The 17,479-nt window shown below is 44.8% G+C and overlaps 1 protein-coding gene across 2 annotated transcripts in view; it reads right to left on the bottom strand.

The window, feature by feature from the left end:
* The window catches only part of RGTA1 (RAB geranylgeranyl transferase alpha subunit 1), an 87,059-nt gene extending 71,793 nt beyond the window's left edge, over nucleotides 1-15,266 (bottom strand). Inside the window, exons 1-2 of one of the 2 annotated variants that reach the window (XM_086518938.1) lie at nucleotides 15,031-15,266; nucleotides 14,312-14,471 (exon numbers count right to left, since the gene is read on the bottom strand). In XM_086518938.1, coding sequence (XP_086375064.1) covers nucleotides 14,312-14,471; nucleotides 15,031-15,152 — 282 coding nt within the window. In that variant the 5' untranslated portion in view covers nucleotides 15,153-15,266. Of the gene's footprint in view, nucleotides 1-14,311; nucleotides 14,472-15,030 lie in introns of those variants that run through there. The other variant, XM_086518940.1, reaches the window with a different exon arrangement.
* Between the last annotated feature and the right edge of the window lie 2,213 nt (nucleotides 15,267-17,479).

Raw genomic sequence — 17,479 nt, 5'->3', positions numbered from 1 at the left:
GGAACTGTCCAGAGGGAGTCCAGGCCTGAGGACAAGAGAGCACTAAGGTTGGACAAGGACTATGGTTAGCCAAGTGGGGTCATTGACTAGCCAAAGTGGAATCCTTTGCTACAGAGGCTACATTTCAGTTCTGGATGTGGCCACAGTGTACAAAGAGGGTCGGATGACCTAGAGAGATACAATGGCAGCATCCCCTAAAATTTAGGGAACTGCTATTTTGGGACCTGAAAATGTGTTGGCGTCATTACCTCCGGAATGACAAAGGGAACATTTTCTTGCTCTGCTGCAAAGTCAACTGACGCACCAATTGAGATATTTTTAGCCGGAATGCCCAAAGTCGGAAAGTGTGCCATGTGGCACTCTGTGAGCATTCTACTACTCCTGGCCAGAGAGGGGGCGCCTAAAATGAGAGAGGAGGCTGATTTTCAGAATTTGTCACAGGTTAAGAGCTATGGAGTGCTTGCTTTCCCTCCTATGTACAATGCGGTGCCAGGAGTGATGCCCTGCACGCTACGCACTACCCTCTCTCTCCCCTTTGGCAGTATGTTATGCCCCTCTAGTGGGCTCTTCATTTGACCAATGTACAGTTGTGTGGGTTCATGCGCGATTGCCGAGGCAAGAGCCTCTTGCACAGGTACTGGATTAGCTAGCGGCTAATCCCCCCGCAGGTACAGGTGAATTCGGAGAGGTTTCACGCCAGAAATCTCGTCCGATTCAAAGGGCAAGTAGCCCTACAGGTGCGGGAGCTCGAGGACTTGCTACGGATGCGACCGGCACGCGAAACGGAGCCCGAAACAGTGAATTACAGCCTGCTGTGTATTTTTGCAGGTTTAGGGTTTTGGCCCTAAACGGACCCTAATACCCCCAAGAGGTTCGGGGACGCAAGGGGACCGCTGTACAGGTGATCTGGCGCATTTTCAGGGCTGAAAACAGAGAATTCAGCGTGCTGCAGATTCTCGCCAGGTTTTGCAAAGTGCCCGTATGCGTCGGGAAAGTCGGCCAATGCGTGGGAATACTGACTGTGAAGGGTTCGAGTACAGTTATGCTGCCAAAATCGGGCTGGAACAATGGAAATTCAGCCGAGTTTGTGCGGGGCAGCTTGTAGGGAACCACAGCGTTTATTCCCTCTTTTGAACAATAAAGAAATACCGAAAGGGGCGCCTAAGTTAGGGGCCAATCTGGTGTCCGTCTACTCATACAGGTGCAATCTAGCAGCCTGTATCCCTCTCCCCTTTGTTGTGTCTTGAAAGTACAGATACAATAGACGACTAATAATGGGTGAAAGCTAAATCAAGGTTTAAAGTAAAGTCTACCGCCCTTTTTGGATTGAACAGGCCGGTTTCACTGACAGTATTCTGCTGTATGACTTTATGAAATGGAATTCCTAATTATGATACTGATTTGTTCTTGACTTCTTTTAAGTGCAAGAACTGATAGACCAAATGACTGCAGCATTTTGGTCTGATTGATCTCGAATAGACATGGTTGCAATAGGGGTTAGTCAATCGGACATCGATGAGGTCCCGATTGGATCTAGATGCGATTGCTAGCTACATTGCCGATAAATCATGGTCTAAGACCCGAATGAATGTTGAATGTCATGTGATCTCATGTGATGTGACTGTTGATTGGTACATGTGCTAGATGTGTGTTCCTAGTACGTAGGTACTAACAGTCAATGTCTGCTAAGACGGATTATGGCCTATGTTTGTTTTGCAAGCGTAATCGAGGGCGATTACAATGCTTTCAAGAGGGCGGTATGTCACAAAGTGATGGCGTGGCTGCCCAGAAACTGAAACCCTAACTGTTGCTGAAAACCCTAATTTTGGAAACCCTAACCCTAAAAGGCAACAGGGGCTGAATCTCGAAAAATGCACAAACATGCTGACGTGGCACCGTACGACAGTCCCGTGAATTGCAGCAGCTTTCCAGAGATGCTTTTGCAGCAGATTGCTTTTCTCTACGCAATTTGCAAGGAGAGATAGAGAGAGAACTCATTGCTTTATTTTTACTAAAGCTCAGGAGAGCTTGTGAGAGAGAAATTTTGCTTTTGATTTGAAGCTTTTGGGGCTCTGCTTTTGGCATCCCGTGTAAATTAAACAAGTGGTTAGGGCTTCCACTCTGTAGAGCATCTGGACGCACAGTCTGAGAGTGAGACCCGAACCACTCTTGTACTTTGAACTGATTAATACATAAAGAAATATCGAAAGGGGCGCCAATCTTTGGGGCCAATATCTCTAGGCACGGAAGTCTGCCCAGCCAATGCAAATCTCTTGTGAACTGTGAACTGTGAACTGTTTTGAAGTGGTTATTTGGTGCTGTCGTGATTGATTCTTGACTTGGAGTGTCCAAGTTTGTTACAGTCCCCCTCGCTCCAATCAGAAGAGCTAGAAGAACTGTCAGTAGAGCTAAAAGCCCTTCTTGCACTTTCACTTTCATTTTGGATTGATTGTTCGCGTCCAAAAGGTGACTGATCTGAGTCTGAACCACCTCCTGTAGTTCTTGTTCTGTAAACATCCTCGGAGAAGGAGGTTCTTGATTGTCGGTTTGATTGGTGGTTTTGTGGCGTTCTGCCACCAAGTGTGCACTTCTGCGATGGATTGCTGAGACAAAAAATTTCAAACTGAGGGTCCCTCGCAAATTTAATCATCTGCTTCGTGCACTCATCAACCTGCTGTCGACGTTCGCGCTTCTTCTGTTTTCTTGCTTTCTCAGAAGAGGATTTTCGGCCCAAGTAACCAGGGAAGTCAGCTCCCTTGCTAAGTTTCTCCAATTGCTTCTCTTTTGACCCAAATAGTTGGTTGACTCGCTGTTCAATAATGTCCTCGAGTTCACCTTTAGTAAACATCCGTGGGACAAGATGTTTCTTGATTGCCGGTTTTATTGGCGACTCAATGGCTTGTTGCCAAAGAGTATGCACTTCATCCATCGGGTGCCGGGTCTAAAATTTGGCATACTGTGGATCCTTGGCAAACCAAAGCATCTACTTTGCGTACTCGTCAACTTCTTGTTGACGTTGCATCTCCATGAGTTCATACTGTGAAGGCCGAGGTGGCCCGTACTCGTTCCCTACTAATCCACTTGAATTTTTCGTACCACCTCTCGCTTCGGAGATGGCAGATAGAGTCGTCTGATTCTTTTCGGAATCCATATGTAATCTAGGATTCTTTATGACTTTATGCACTGTAAGACAGAGCGATGAAGACGGGAGCACGCCCATTGCGCGATGAAGTAAGGGTGGGAGTGGCTAATAAATGCTTTGAGAAAAGCACACGCCAGATGCTCTAATACCACTGTAACAAACTTGGGCACCCCAAGTCTAGAATTTGTCGTGACACGAGAGAGAGAGAGAGAGAGAGAGAGAGAGAGAGAGAGAGAGACACACTGAAAATAATTCACAACTTTAAAACACAGTTCAATTCGAGACGAAACAGCCCGGCATACTTCCGTGCCCAGAGGTATTGATGTCACCAGCGTGTGACTACTATCTATCCTTTTTGTTGATTTCTTTCTTATTATCTATTTACTTTCACTTTTTGGAAACACCCCTCGGGAAATCTAACTGCCTTGCATTGCATAGCTAGTGTGGAACTGTCCAGAGGGAGTCCAGGCCTGAGGGCAAGAGAGCACTAAGGTTGGACAAGGACTATGGTTAGCCAAACTGGGGTCATTGACTAGCCAAAGTGGAATCCTTTGCTACAGAGGCTACATTTCAGTTATGGGTGTGGCTGCAGTGTACAAAGAGGGTCAGATGACCTAGAAAGATACAATGGCAGCATCTCCTAAAATTTAGGGAACTGCTATTTTGGGACCTGAAAATGTCTTCGCGTCATTACGTGCAGTTTGACATGGGGATCATTTTATTACTCTGCGGCCAAGTCAACAGAGGCTGCAGGTGAGATATTTTTAGACCCGAGGGTCTAAAGCGGGAAAATGCACAAATGAGTGACACTTGGCACTCTGAGGCCAGTTTACTACTTATAGAGAAGGCAAAAACGTGATTTTCAGCTGTGAGCTCATTTTCAAGTTTCCTGTCACAGGTTAAGAGCTATGGAGTGCTTGCTTTCCCTCCTATGTACAGTGCGGTGCCAGGAGTGATGCCCTGCACGCTACGCACTGCCCTCTCTCTCCCCTTTGGTAGTATGTTATGCCCCTCTAGTGGGCTCTTCATTTGACCAATGTACAGTTGTGTGGGTTCATGCGCGATTGCCGAGGCAAGAGCCTCTTGCACAGGTAGTGGATTAGCTAGCGGCTAATCCCCCCGCATGATGCATGATGTGATCAGTTCCTCTCTTGTTGAGAGAGCCTGCCTCAAAGTTAGTCCGAGATCTCCTATCGAGGTGTCTCCTATCGAGGTGTCTAGCTTTCGTCCTGCCATCCTGGTATGGACGCTCTCATCACAGAGGAATGCCTTGATGTGTTGTTTGCAATTCAACAGACCGCCTTCACTAGAAGATTTGTTGTTTCTCCTCTCTCAGGATGTGATATGATTTTAGGAATTAAGTGGTTTCGTGAAACTAATGCTTTCATAAATTTTTCGGCTAACACTATAACTCTCAATGCCGACAGTGATTCTCCTACTGTCTTTCATGGAGTGGATTCTTCTCCTTCTCCATCTCTCATTGCTAATATGCAGGACAAGGTTGAAAGGATTCGAGATAAGGAGACTCTCTTAGTCTCTTTTTCTCCACAGCATGACACACAGGACTTGCATGATTATGAGAAGCATGATGATTTGAATGATAATGATTTGCATGATGATTTGGATGAAAAAGACAAGCATGATGAATTGCATGAAGATGATGTGATTGTTCACAAGGATGATGTGTTAGTGGATGCTTTTTCTAGCGAAGCTAACCTCGTTGCAGATTTGATCAATCACGAAGGATCGATCTTGGCTCTCGAGCCTTGGTCCAGAGCCTTGGTCCAGAGCCTTGGTCCAAAGAACCATCACAAGAAGTATTATGTGTTCGCATGATTGATACGCACGCATTGTTCGAGTGTTTCATTTGTGAAGGTTTCCTGTATTTTAGTCAACATCCTTATGTGATCCCTTTTCCTAGGCATGACATATTGTATGTTGAGCACGTTTATCTCATGGATGAGCACGAATGTGTGCGGATTTTTCGTGAAAAGCTTAAAAGTTTGTAAGGAAGTCGCATTCCATGTCTCTTCCTTGGCATGACACAGTTTCCGAAAGAGCACATGATGGTATGAGCACCAAACATGGGCATTTCCATTGGGATTTGCCACAGTTGATTGATTTCGATCAAACAGACAAGATTCGAGCGCATTGTTTGCAGGTGTTTGATGAACGGGTTGTCACTCCGTCTCTATGTTCATCTACATTGCATACACGGTCTTTAGCGAAGACAAGATTTTTTTCCTTCACTTTACATGGAATGGGTATGTTCATGGTTTTGTGTTGGAGATGGTTTCAGGAATTTTCCGCCATGGAGATTCTTGAAGACGGAAGAAGCAGGACTCTAGATGAAGTTGAAGCAACAAAGGAGATTCAAAAGATTGTGTCGCTTTCCGCGCGGCCCAAAGAAGCAAGCATTGCAAACCTTTATGAAGTTCAAGTACCGCACGACCCATGCATCAAAGTGGGCCGGCAAAGAGTCCCTTCCAGGATTCCGGATGCTGTTGGCGATCTCCCTCAACGCCATACAGTTTGGTACCAGTACCTCACTTTGAAAAGGAGGGGATGTCACGTGACACATCCCAACCCTATGTGTCCGTGGACAAGCTACACCATAACAGGGTTCCTGTCAGTCAAGTCAGTTTAGATGAGCAACGATCTGGCACTTTTGTGAGTCTATTCGTAGACCGTGCATGCCCAATCACTTAGCATAGATGCATATCCTCCGGTTGCACACAACATGATCATCGGAATTCCCATCAGAATCCATTAGCATAAGTTAGGGGAATTTTCCAATGAATTTAGCCTATTTTCCTATTTTTGGTTATTTTCACTTAATATCTTGAAGTGACTTTCCAACAAAAGTAGGTAGGGCAATTTTGCTAAGTTAATGTATATGCAAACCCAAGTTAGCACTTTCTGGCAGAAGAGGCAGCAGGAGCTTCCCGCTCAACAGGCAACTTCTCAGCAATACCCCCCCTCAGCATTAGACCATTGCCATCCTCTCCCATCCCTTGGCGTTTTCCATCTCCAGAACCCATCGCCATAAAGCCTCTGTTTCTGACGTTTTCTCCCCTTCCGGCAGCCCAATTCCCTTGCGTTTTTGGATCGCCAGTGAGCAACAGAAGCCAGCGTTTTTCATCTACACTTCAGCCCTGAAAACACAACCTAAGTTGGCATTTTTGCAGCAGGTTTGCAGCCCATTAAAAACGCTGCCCTATCTTGCAGATCCAGCATTTCCAGTCAGCAACATCAGCGTTTTTACCCTCAACATGACCCTCGAATAAACCAGTCATTTTCAGCCATGAAACCAGCAAGAAACAGTCATTTTCAGCCACCAAGAAGACCACGAAATTCAGCCAATAGAAGATAACAGATTTCAGCCTAAGTCGCCGTCGTCATCACCGTCGTCGCCATCGGCATCAGTCCCATTGCATTCGCATTGTACACCTTTGTGCAATCAAGTAGACCACTATCGCCGACGAGAGTGGGGCCTTCGGAGGAGGGTTTTACAACCTCTCGGGTGTCATATCTCTTCTCTCTCCTTCTCTCAGTCTCATTCACTTGCACGGACAATATCCACTCACTTTGTTCGTGATCATAGCACTCTCCATAGACGGAAGGCTCTCTCCTTCCCTAAGAACTAAAAGGAACCTTGAGCGATAAAGATCACTAATCTTGAGAAAATACTTCATTCATTCCGCTGCACCTTACAGAGATGCACAACACACGAGACGAGGAGTGGCAAAGTTCCACCGAGAGAGAGCATTAGCCCCAAACCTTAGCGCCCCTTTCGGTATTTCTTTATACTGCTTGAACTCAGTACAACGCCAGTACTCCATTTTTTGTACCTCTAAGCGGGAGTGTGCAAGAGAATGATTCTTCTATTGCTTGTAGGGTTTAGGCCCCTCGACCGGGATCTGCAGGCTGGCTCCGTTCTGCAGTGGCTGGACACGTCAGTAGTTTGTGACATCCCCCCTTCTTGAAAGAAAGTAGTCGTTGTCGATTACAGCATATCTCATTCCGCGGGACAATTGGAGGGACAAATCAAAGCTCTTCATATCCTAGGTCATTGACTTCCCAGAAAATCTCATCCAATAAGGAGTATATACTCATTGCAGATTGGCGCTCCTGATGTTCCGACGTAGCAAAATTAGCCATCACAACCAGACCGCACTGATCTGTACGAGTGTCTTGATGCACTAATAATTATATACGCACGCAATCTCACCCAATTAGGAATATTCAGTGGTTGGTACATCACAATGCAACACAAATGCTTACATATGCATGTTACAAGACATAGAAACATATAGCCGCCGATGAACACCCCCCCCCCCTCCCCGCGCAACGTCAAGCCCATGAATTGATCAACGACTCTCTCATCACTCCTCCCGCAAATAACCTAAAAAGGTCCGGGCCACAACCAAACGCCCCCCAGACCGCAGCCTGCGTCGATTGGAGATGCTGAGAGTAACCACTACTCAGACTTCTGAATACTCCCCCCGTAAATAACCATCGGGCCATGAGTAAAAGCAGCACTGTTCAAACATTCAATACTCCCCCCGCAACTAACCACAAGGGTCAGGACCATGAGTATGTGCAAGCATTCTCAAACATCAATTTTTTTCAGTACTCCTCCCGGGAGTTAATCACCAATGATTGAAACCAATATTAAAACCTTACTACCATTGCATGGGAAGCAAGCAAAAAATTTCAAAAGACACATAAAAGCAATATTTTGAGCACAAGATGGATGCAAGAGCTAAAGTAGTTTGGGAGATAAGATGCATTACACTTGCTACATCAGACTGCCAAGTGAATGAAGCTTTTCTACAACACCCATGTATTACGACTTGAGAGGAATCCAGTGGATCGTGCACGCTTCATACATCACACCACCCGTATTGCCCCCAACTACAAAAACATCTTCTTCACTGAAAGAGGAAACCATACTTACCCTTATATGCTTGAGCCTATCCCCTTGCCAGCAATGCGCACTATTGCAGCCATTCAGCTTAGTTGCCACTCTCTGCGATGCGATGGAGCAATGAAGAAGAGTCCATCGCTATGCACATTACGTTCATTGCAAGTTTAAGAGTCTGAGTACCACACACTACTAGAGTGTTCAGCTTTTGCTCACCTCTGAACTTGCTTCACTTGCATATTCTAGACCCGCATACTTTCCTCTCCTAGCCATAGTGTCGGCTCTCCATTGTGACTCATCTACATGATCCTTGAGCATCGAGACACTTATTGGCCACGCATATAGTACATCTCCCTAATGGCTATAAGATCGTCACAAAACTTGAGACATGACGAGGTTACATGCTCACATTGACAATGCCCACCCTCACATGATACCACCCGTCAACACCTGTTCGATCATTTAAACAAAGAGGGGTATGAAATGACAATAACCTAATCAAATGGACACGTCTTGATATACACGACCTTGCAAATAGGTTCGTAGTGGTGCCAGCACAAAATCCTCTAGGCTACCTTTGGCTCTAGCAGCAGGGCTAGCATGTCCACAGAGCAAGTGTGCCTGTGACACACCACGAACTAGCAAGATACTTTTATAACATCTTCAGCCATTAAACACCCAAAAAACAAATCTTAAACTTGAAAATGATAAAAGAGAACTTAAAGACAATTCAAAACAAAATTGTTCTACTAAGATTCCTCCTTTAATTTTGGCCCATGATCTCGCCACACTCACTCTAAAAAATCTTGCACTTCAAAATCTTAATGATCCATGTCAAAAAATAGATTAGCTTTACTAACGATCATTGATCGTCACTACCTAGCCTCGCTCTGTGAATTTTGCCATCTCAACTAGCTAATCTTCCATTTGCCTTGTTTTTTGCAATAACCTATGCCCCCTATTCTTGCCTTCATCCTTGCTTTTGACTGGACCCATTTTCCAAGAGGGTTCCTCTCTCCTCGTTTCTTGCTTTGTACCAACGCTCTCGTTCCAAAGGCTCTCTGTCACCAGCGTGTGACTACTATCTATCCTTTTTGTTGATTTCTTTCTTATTATCTATTTACTTTCACTTTTTGGAAACACCCCTCGGGAAATCTAACTGCCCTGCATTGCATAGCTAGTGTGGAACTGTCCAGAGGGAGTCCAGGCCTGAGGGCAAGAGAGCACTAAGGTTGGACAAGGACTATGGTTAGCCAAGTGGGGTCATTGACTAGCCAAAGTGGAATCCTTTGCTACAGAGGCTACATTTCAGTTTTGGATGTGGCCGCAGTGTACAAAGAGGGTCGGATGACCTAGAAAGATACAATGGCAGCATCTCCTAAAATTTAGGGAACTGCTATTTTGGGACCTGAAAATGTGTTGGCGTCATTACCTCCGGAATGACAAAGGGAACATTTTCTTACTCTGCCGTGAAGTCAACTGGGCAACCGGTTGGGATATTTTTAGGCGGCAACCCCGAAACGGGAAAATGCTTGTAAAAGTGCCAAGTGGCACCTTCTGGTGCACTTGCCTTATGCAACAAGAAGTGGCGCTGAATTTGAAGAGGAGAGAGCCTCATTTTCAGATTTTGTCACAGGTTAAGAGCTATGGAGTGCTTGCTTTCCCTCTTATGCACAGTGCGGTGCCAGGAGTGATGCCCTGCACGCTACGCACTGCCCTCTCTCTCCCCTTTGGCAGTATGTTATGCCCCTCTAGTGGGCTTTTCATTTGACCAATGTACAGTTGTGTGGGTTCATGCGCGATTGCCGAGGCAAGAGCCTCTTGCACAGGTACTGGATTAGCTAGCGGCTAATCCCCCCGCAGGTACAGGTGAATTCGGAGAGGTTTCACGCCAGAAATCTCGTCCGATTCAAAGGGCAAGTAGCCCTACAGGTGCGGGAGCTCGAGGACTTGCTAGGGATGCGACCGGCACGCGGAACGGAGCCCGAAACAGTGAATTACAGCCTGCTGTGTATTTTTGCAGGTTTAGGGTTTTGGCCCTAAACGGACCCTAATACCCCCAGGAGGTTCGGGGACGCAAGGGGACCGCTGTACAGGCGATCTGGCGCATTTTCAAGGCTGAAAACAGAGAATTCAGCGTGCTGCAGATTCTCGCCAGGTTTTGCAAAGTGCCCGTATGCGTCGGGAAAGTCAGTCAATGCGTGGGAATACTGACCGTGAAGGGTTCTAGTACAGTTATGCTGCCGAAATCGGGCTGGAACAGTGGAAATTCAGCCGAGTTTGTGCGGGGCAGCTTGTAGGAACCACAGCGTTTATTCCCTCTTTTGAACAATAAAGAAATACCGAAAGGGGCGCCTAAGTTAGGGGCCAATCTGGTGTCTGTCTACTCATACAGGTGCAATCTAGCAGCCTGTATCCCTCTCCCCTTTGTTGTGTCTTGAAAGTACAGGTAAAATAGACGACTAATAATGGGTGAAAGCTAAATCAAGGTTTAAAGTAAAGTCTACCGCCCTTTTTGGATTGAACAGGCCGGTTACACTCTCTCCCCTAGATTGAAACTACAAGAAACCTTTGAACAAAGAGCGCTAGTTAAAGTAAGGCCGAAAACAAAGAAACCTCTCAAAGCACATGAGGTTGGAAAATAGCAAGGGAAGAGACAAAAACAGCAAGCAAAGATCGTTGAAAGCAAGGGAGAGGCGAGAATAGCAAACAAAGCTGGCAAAAAACAAAGCATAGCAAGACTACAAGTTGAAACTTTACTGTAGAGGAGAGAAACTTCACCCCAAGTATTTATCAAAAAAACTCTATTTATGGAAATTGATGTAAAGCCTTGAAAAAAATTTGAGTTCTCTTTCTTTTGATAATTTTCTAGGTTCTATCATTTCGTACAGTTTTTAAAAACTTGCTCTTTCAATTACTCTCTTTTTGTATCAAGACAACAAAAATAGAGCTTGTTGTTTTAACTCAAAATCCAAGGCTCACAGCCTTTAAATAATGAATCCTTAGAAGAAGTTTCAAGCTTCACTCCTAATCTTATTCAGCAGAGACACTAGCTTCTCATTGTCCAAATGTCAAATTGTCCCTAGGACTTGTTTGTATTAACCTTACCAATGCATCGTATAAATAAAATATTTCTTAGAGACATCAACACATCTTCGCGAGAGCCACAACACAGAGATGCTCTCTTTTTTTTTATTCAACAAGGAGCTAATTTTTGTCGCTTGGAAAACAATTCCCAAATGTTGCTAACCTGAAGGTAGGTATGAACGTTCTCTTCATAAGCGTCATCCTATTATAGACTTTATCCAAATGGTACAAAATCTTTTGATCATTGACCATACTAAAAATATGTCGAGTGTCTGCCAAGCAATGTAGCTTCAAAACCAAGGTGGATAGGTACAATAAGTAAACGTTAAAAAACGTTTTGTAGTAAGGGTAATCACTACCAATACAAAAAATTCATTAGGTACTAAATACAGCTAGACATACATCTCTACTTATGCATACTTGCATACATGTAAATGCATGTATACATGCATGTATATACTATAAACACATACGAACATGCATGTATACGTCATATGTACACAACTCTAGATACATGCATGCATACACGCATGCATGCATGCATGTGTATTTGTGTGTATAAATGACAACCACTACGTAAAGTACTGAATACCCGTACAGTATTTATCATACAATATAGACAAACTAGTAAATACGCGTTTCGAATGCAGCCTTGTTCGAAACTCATTTCATCCGGGTATCAAACATTTGATACAATTCAAAATGTTCCCTACTTGGGAAATATTTTTTTTTCAAATTTGTTTGAAGTCATTTTTATGAAGGTTTCTTTTTAACATTTTTTTAGGCCTTCTTTTAAGGGCTTTTTGTTTAGGCTATAGCTCCAGCACACCGCACCCAATCACATAGCTAATGACACAGTATAACCACATGACTAATGGCACGGTATGACCCCATGACTCACTATGCGTCCTTTTTTTAAATTCAATCATACTTTGGTATTTCAAGCTACAAGTGCTATAAAATTAGTTGTACAAATTTATATATTTTGCATAACTAGTGTACAAAATCTGTTTCTTTCATTTTAAAAATTTTATCGAACCTTATGAAACCCATTTTATACCTATCATTTCCGAAACTCTTAGTGACACTGCTACCAAGTACAACTGAGGAAGATATAAGACCAAATCCTGGCATTCAACCAATCCGTGAGCATTGTTATTTTCAAGCTACTCCAAATCCTTAGAAAAGAGAGTAGGTCCAAAGAAGCCTTTGGCCAATCAATTTCATCATTCACCATCAAGGTAAGGTCATAGGTCTCCAATACCACCACCATCAGCACTTTCTAACCCTGATCATTGGGGTGTTACGTCCCAAAGAATTGGATATGCGTCTGAGTTGTCTGGCCAAGCGTGAACGTGGCCACTACTCAAGTGAAATAGGAGTCGGGTCTCGTTTGTGAGGCATCTTGTATGATCACCACACTTGGACTCTAGACCCTTGGAAGTTCTACCAACGTGAACATGGCCACTACTCAAGTGAGTCCTATAAATAGGAGTCGGGTCTCGTTTATGAGGCATCTTGTATGATCACCACACTTGGACTCTAGACCCTTGGAAGTTCTACCAGCATTGGTGTAGGATTGGTGGTATGGGACACCACAAGTCGCAATCCTACTGGCTAAAAATCAGCCACTTCGGCACCAGTCAGCAGTCAGCAATCACCTGCGCATGTCACGGATGCATATGACGAGAATCAGGAGTCAACGGCAACTCAATGCAATGATGGTCATAGATGATAAGAGGCAGGATGAAGGGTTTGTGACAAAATCTCTCTCTCTCTCTCTCTCTCTCTCTCTCTCTCTCTCTCTCTCTCTCTCTCTCTCTCTCTCTCTCTCTCTCTCTCTCTCTCTCTCTCTCTCTCTCTCTCTCTCTCTCTCTCACACACACACACACACACACACAAAGGTCATCATCATAAGCTTCTTCACCTGTTACACGCGCTAATTACTACGTTTGATACTAATTTCAGGAGCAACACCCATCAATCTCATAAGTCCAAGGGAGTCTTAACCTTACACAAGTTGTCAAGCAAGGGATAGGAAAGGGGCAGCTTTAGCAGAGGAACAACTCATTGAGGCAGGGGCACCATCACACACTTTCCATTTTGTAAACCCTACTTAGGGCAGCCTTGGGATCAGTGGCTATTGCAACATCCTCTCTCTCTTCCTAGCAGCACCATGGAGAGGAGGCGGACCATTACATCCTCCCATACTCCACTGGTCCCCCTTCCTATTTACCAACCTCCTCTTACGTGCTTCAAGAGATGAAGAAACTTCAAGCGGAGATGGCCGCCATGAAGCAAAAGATGATCAAAAAAGACAAGTCAGTTCAAGAATTGCAACCACAGGTAGAAACCATCAACCGAGCAGTAGATTGTCAAAGAAGACCCCATAACAAAGACTCTACAACAAGCATTGAATGACCGAGTGTTATAGGTAAGCTCATCTACCTCGTAGCATTTTGTGAATGAAGTCATTTCAGTGGATAAAGAGAAGGAAAGAGTGGAGAGTATCAAGAACGAAGTAAGGATTGGCGGGCTTCCCCTAGGCTGGCACAAGGAAGACATTGAAAGGGAAATAAAAGGACAACTACATCTTGGACAGATGTCTTCAACGAACGACTCAGTAAGGTAGTTCCGTTTGTGGACCTAAAAGACCCCTACTTCACAATAGTGAAAGGTACATAGGCAAAGGTCATATGCATGGATAAATTGGACAAAGTAGGAGTAATGAAGCACTCAAGGGAACAAAGATATGGATAGGAGATGAGTTGACACCACTGCAACTGGAGAATAGGCCAACAAAATTGGCTAAAGTGAAGAAGCAAGGAAGAATGGCTAGTGGGCAATCTACATAGGAGACAAAGCAATCATTGCAAAGTTCCACACCCCACTCCCCAAGGAGTGAAAACACCCCCTATTTAGATTAGCTACTGTCCACTTTATGTATCGAAACCCCATTGTAGCTATACCTCTTAGTAAAAGGGCGAGTACAAAGCCACAATACATGAGCAAGCTCATACGCTTTGTGAAATCTGATACAACTGAGCCCCAAGGGCTAAATTGAAAAACCTGGGGAGCTCCAAAACTGTGAGCAAGACATATACACCCAGACAATTGAAGTTCTCACACGATGCATGGAGAGTAATGGCAATTACCACAAGGAGTTCATTGTCAAGGACAGATTTTCTAGCAGCTTCATCCTGCAAAGAATCAAGGAGATGAGTAACTGCCAGTTTGCGGTAGTTCCAAGCTGTATACACTTCAGGGTTAGCTTCTAGCAATTTTGCATTCTGTAAAAGGGCCTCCTTGGAAAAACTGAAACAAAAAAAATGCCATTAGAAGCTTGCCATGACACTGATTTGTATAACATGCACAACAAATTCTTTCATGCTCCATCCGTCCAAATTTAAGTATCCAGCACTTACAAAAGAAAATTGGGTTCATCTCACAAAAGTATATTCTAACAAATATAGACATCACCGCTTTCCATTGCCATGTTGTGCATGGAACAGCCCCTCTATGTATAGGTTCTCTCTCTCTCTCTCTCTCTCTCTCTCTCTCTCTCCTCTCTCTCTCTCTCTCTCTCTCTCTCTCTCTCTCTCTCTCTCTCTCTCTCTCTATATATATATATATATATATATATATATATATATATATATATATATATATATATTTCTAACAAATATAGACATCACCGCTTTCCATTGCCATGTTGTGCATGGAACAGCCCCTCTATGTATAGGTTCTCTCTCTCTCTCTCTCTCTCTCTCTCTCTCTCTCTCTCTCACACACACACACACACAGTTGTGTGTGTGTGTGTGTGTGTGTGTGTGAGAGAGAGAGAGAGAGAGAGAGAGAGAGAGATGATTCTTACTTGCGATCACGATGGTTGTGCAAAACCTGCTCTAACAGGGCCTGGAAGTTCGCGGTCTTGGCCTCCTCATGTCTCTGCCGAGCCGGATCGGGAGCTTGGATCGTCCTCGGTCTGCCGTGCATCCTCTTCTCCAACTCTAGACCAGCTGAGAGAGACGGAGAGAGAGAGAACCGTCTAGTTTACTCAACAATGTAGAATACACAGGAGGGAGGAATATGTGTTACTGCCAAGGAGGCTGGGTTCACATTGAGGAGGCGAAAGAAACACTCCAAAAGTTGCTTTTCTAAGTGGAAAATTGCCCTGCAAATTTTCATGGCCATGCCGTCTCGTCAGTCTCACGGTGGCACATTGTCAAGTTTTTGGCTTTGGGCTCGTCAAGGGGCCAATCGCCAAAAGTTGCCGATTGTGCCGCCTTAGACCGTCGAGACGGACTGTGATGCCCATAAAACTTTGCATGGGTGGGGATTAGTGTGCTTGCCCTACAGTGCCTTGAATACTTGGTGTTTACTCTAGCCTCCCCTTTGTCCTTGAGCCATGCACCAGCCCAGCTCGACACCATTGTTGCCAGTGCAAAAACGTTGGCCGAGATCGAGTGATCCCTTGCTCTCTTTCTTTCTTATCCGTAGGTCGCCAGTAGCCCGAGACTCTACCTCGTGTGTCCCCCTTTCTCCCCCCCCCCCCCCCCCCCTCTCTCTCTCTCTCTCTCTCCACACACACACACTATGCTATATTAATTTGCACTTGGCTTTTGATGAGGACTCCATCTCTGAGCTTGCCCACATCCTACTTTGCAGTTTCACCTTGCTCTGCAAGGCCAACACCTGTCACCAACCCGCCACCAACTACGGCCAACACCAATTATTATGGACAGCCATAGCTAAGATGAAGCGCATGCAGATTCTCTCTCTCTCTCTCTCTCTCTCTCTCTCTCTCTCTCTCTCTCTCTCTCTCTCTCTCTCTCTCTCTCTCTCTCTCTCTCTCTCTCTCTCTCTCTCTCTCTCTCTCTCTCTCTCTCTCTTCTTTGCATACAAGAGATAGTTGTACTTGGCGGCTCACCATCATAGACGGCATGGCTGTTGGCTATTAGCATTGATATAGCATGCAAGAGACAATTGTACTCGAATGCTCCACATCACAGATGGCATGGCTCCTTGATCATCTCAGAGCAACTGGATGTTGAAGCTACCATTGCTGCTTACTATCGGCCTGAGCAGGGGCATTTGGTAGAGCAAATAGTGATGCAATAAGCAGTTGGAGTATTATATGTGGATTAGAATGATGCTACAGCAAGCTCCTCTTACCGAGCATCCCAATTGCATCTCTCTCTCACTCACTCTCTCTCTAGGGGGTGCACACATAGATGTTGATATAGATTCCTATCTCCCCTCAATTGATGCTCCACTTAAAAAACTATGGTTTTCCTAACTTGTTACATCGTATTGCTTATCGTCTGTCGGAGGTACATCTCATTGCATTGCCCAACGACTTGAGTGCAGGTAGCAACTGGTGTGCTGAATACTGGAGAATGTTAATGAAAACAGAGGAGGAGGATGTGGCACCCCAACATGCATCCCATATAATGGAAGATGGGTGTTGCTCTAGCCCTTGCACAACCACGGGGGCCATCCCACTATGTACAAAGGAGCGTCAAGGCAATGGATGATGAAGGGGAGAGAGATCATGAATGAGAAGGGAGAGCAGGAGCTCATTTAGAAGTCGAGAGATTAGCAATGAAGAGCAAGAGCTTCATGGAGGCTGAGGGGCAAGGTAGGATTCAATGGCAAAGAGGGAGTGCGTGATCAAGCAGGTTGAGGGCATGGGAGACATGCCGCAAGAAGGAGCTGGAGCAAAAGCCGCCCCACTAAGCCAATTCTGAGTTGAGCCAGCCTTTGGCCTGCGGACTTTGGAGCATGGTCTCCTTGTGTAGTCTCGACTCGTGGAGAGCCCCGCAATGATTGGACGGTCGTCAATTATTCCTCCTTCCTCTTGGGATGTAGGCCCAAAATATTATTTCTTGAAAATGCGATTGCAGATTGCACTTACATCCTTACTTCCTTGCTTGTTACACCCTTGCCTTATCATAAGTGCCCACTATCACCTGGAACCAATCAAAATTTTTAGAGACCTGTCGTCTTTTAATGAGTGTCTGCAAAGCTCAATCTTTATAAATCTTCATAATGAGTGTCTGACAACCAACCAATCAAAAAAATGTATATTTTTTAAAACCTCCTCTCATTTTTCATTAGGAAAAAGGGAACACGTCACTATGGCCTTAGCCCTTTGGGTATGCCAAAGACAAGGGGAAAAATGGCATAACCAACTCTTCCTCCTCCTCCCAAGGTGGCCAATGTACTTGCTATGAATTAGAAAGGAGCATAATCTCCCTTTTTGTTTTGATGTTGACAAGCTCACAAAAGGGTGACATTATTTATATCAGAAGCGGGGGGGG

The sequence above is a fragment of the Adiantum capillus-veneris genome, chromosome 1 (assembly GCF_014529385.1).
Source record: "Adiantum capillus-veneris isolate H3 chromosome 1, ASM1452938v2, whole genome shotgun sequence".
Classification (NCBI taxonomy): domain Eukaryota; kingdom Viridiplantae; phylum Streptophyta; class Polypodiopsida; order Polypodiales; family Pteridaceae; genus Adiantum; species Adiantum capillus-veneris.
The sequence above is the reverse complement of the archived record's forward strand: the minus strand, read 5'-3'. Positions and strand labels throughout refer to the sequence as shown.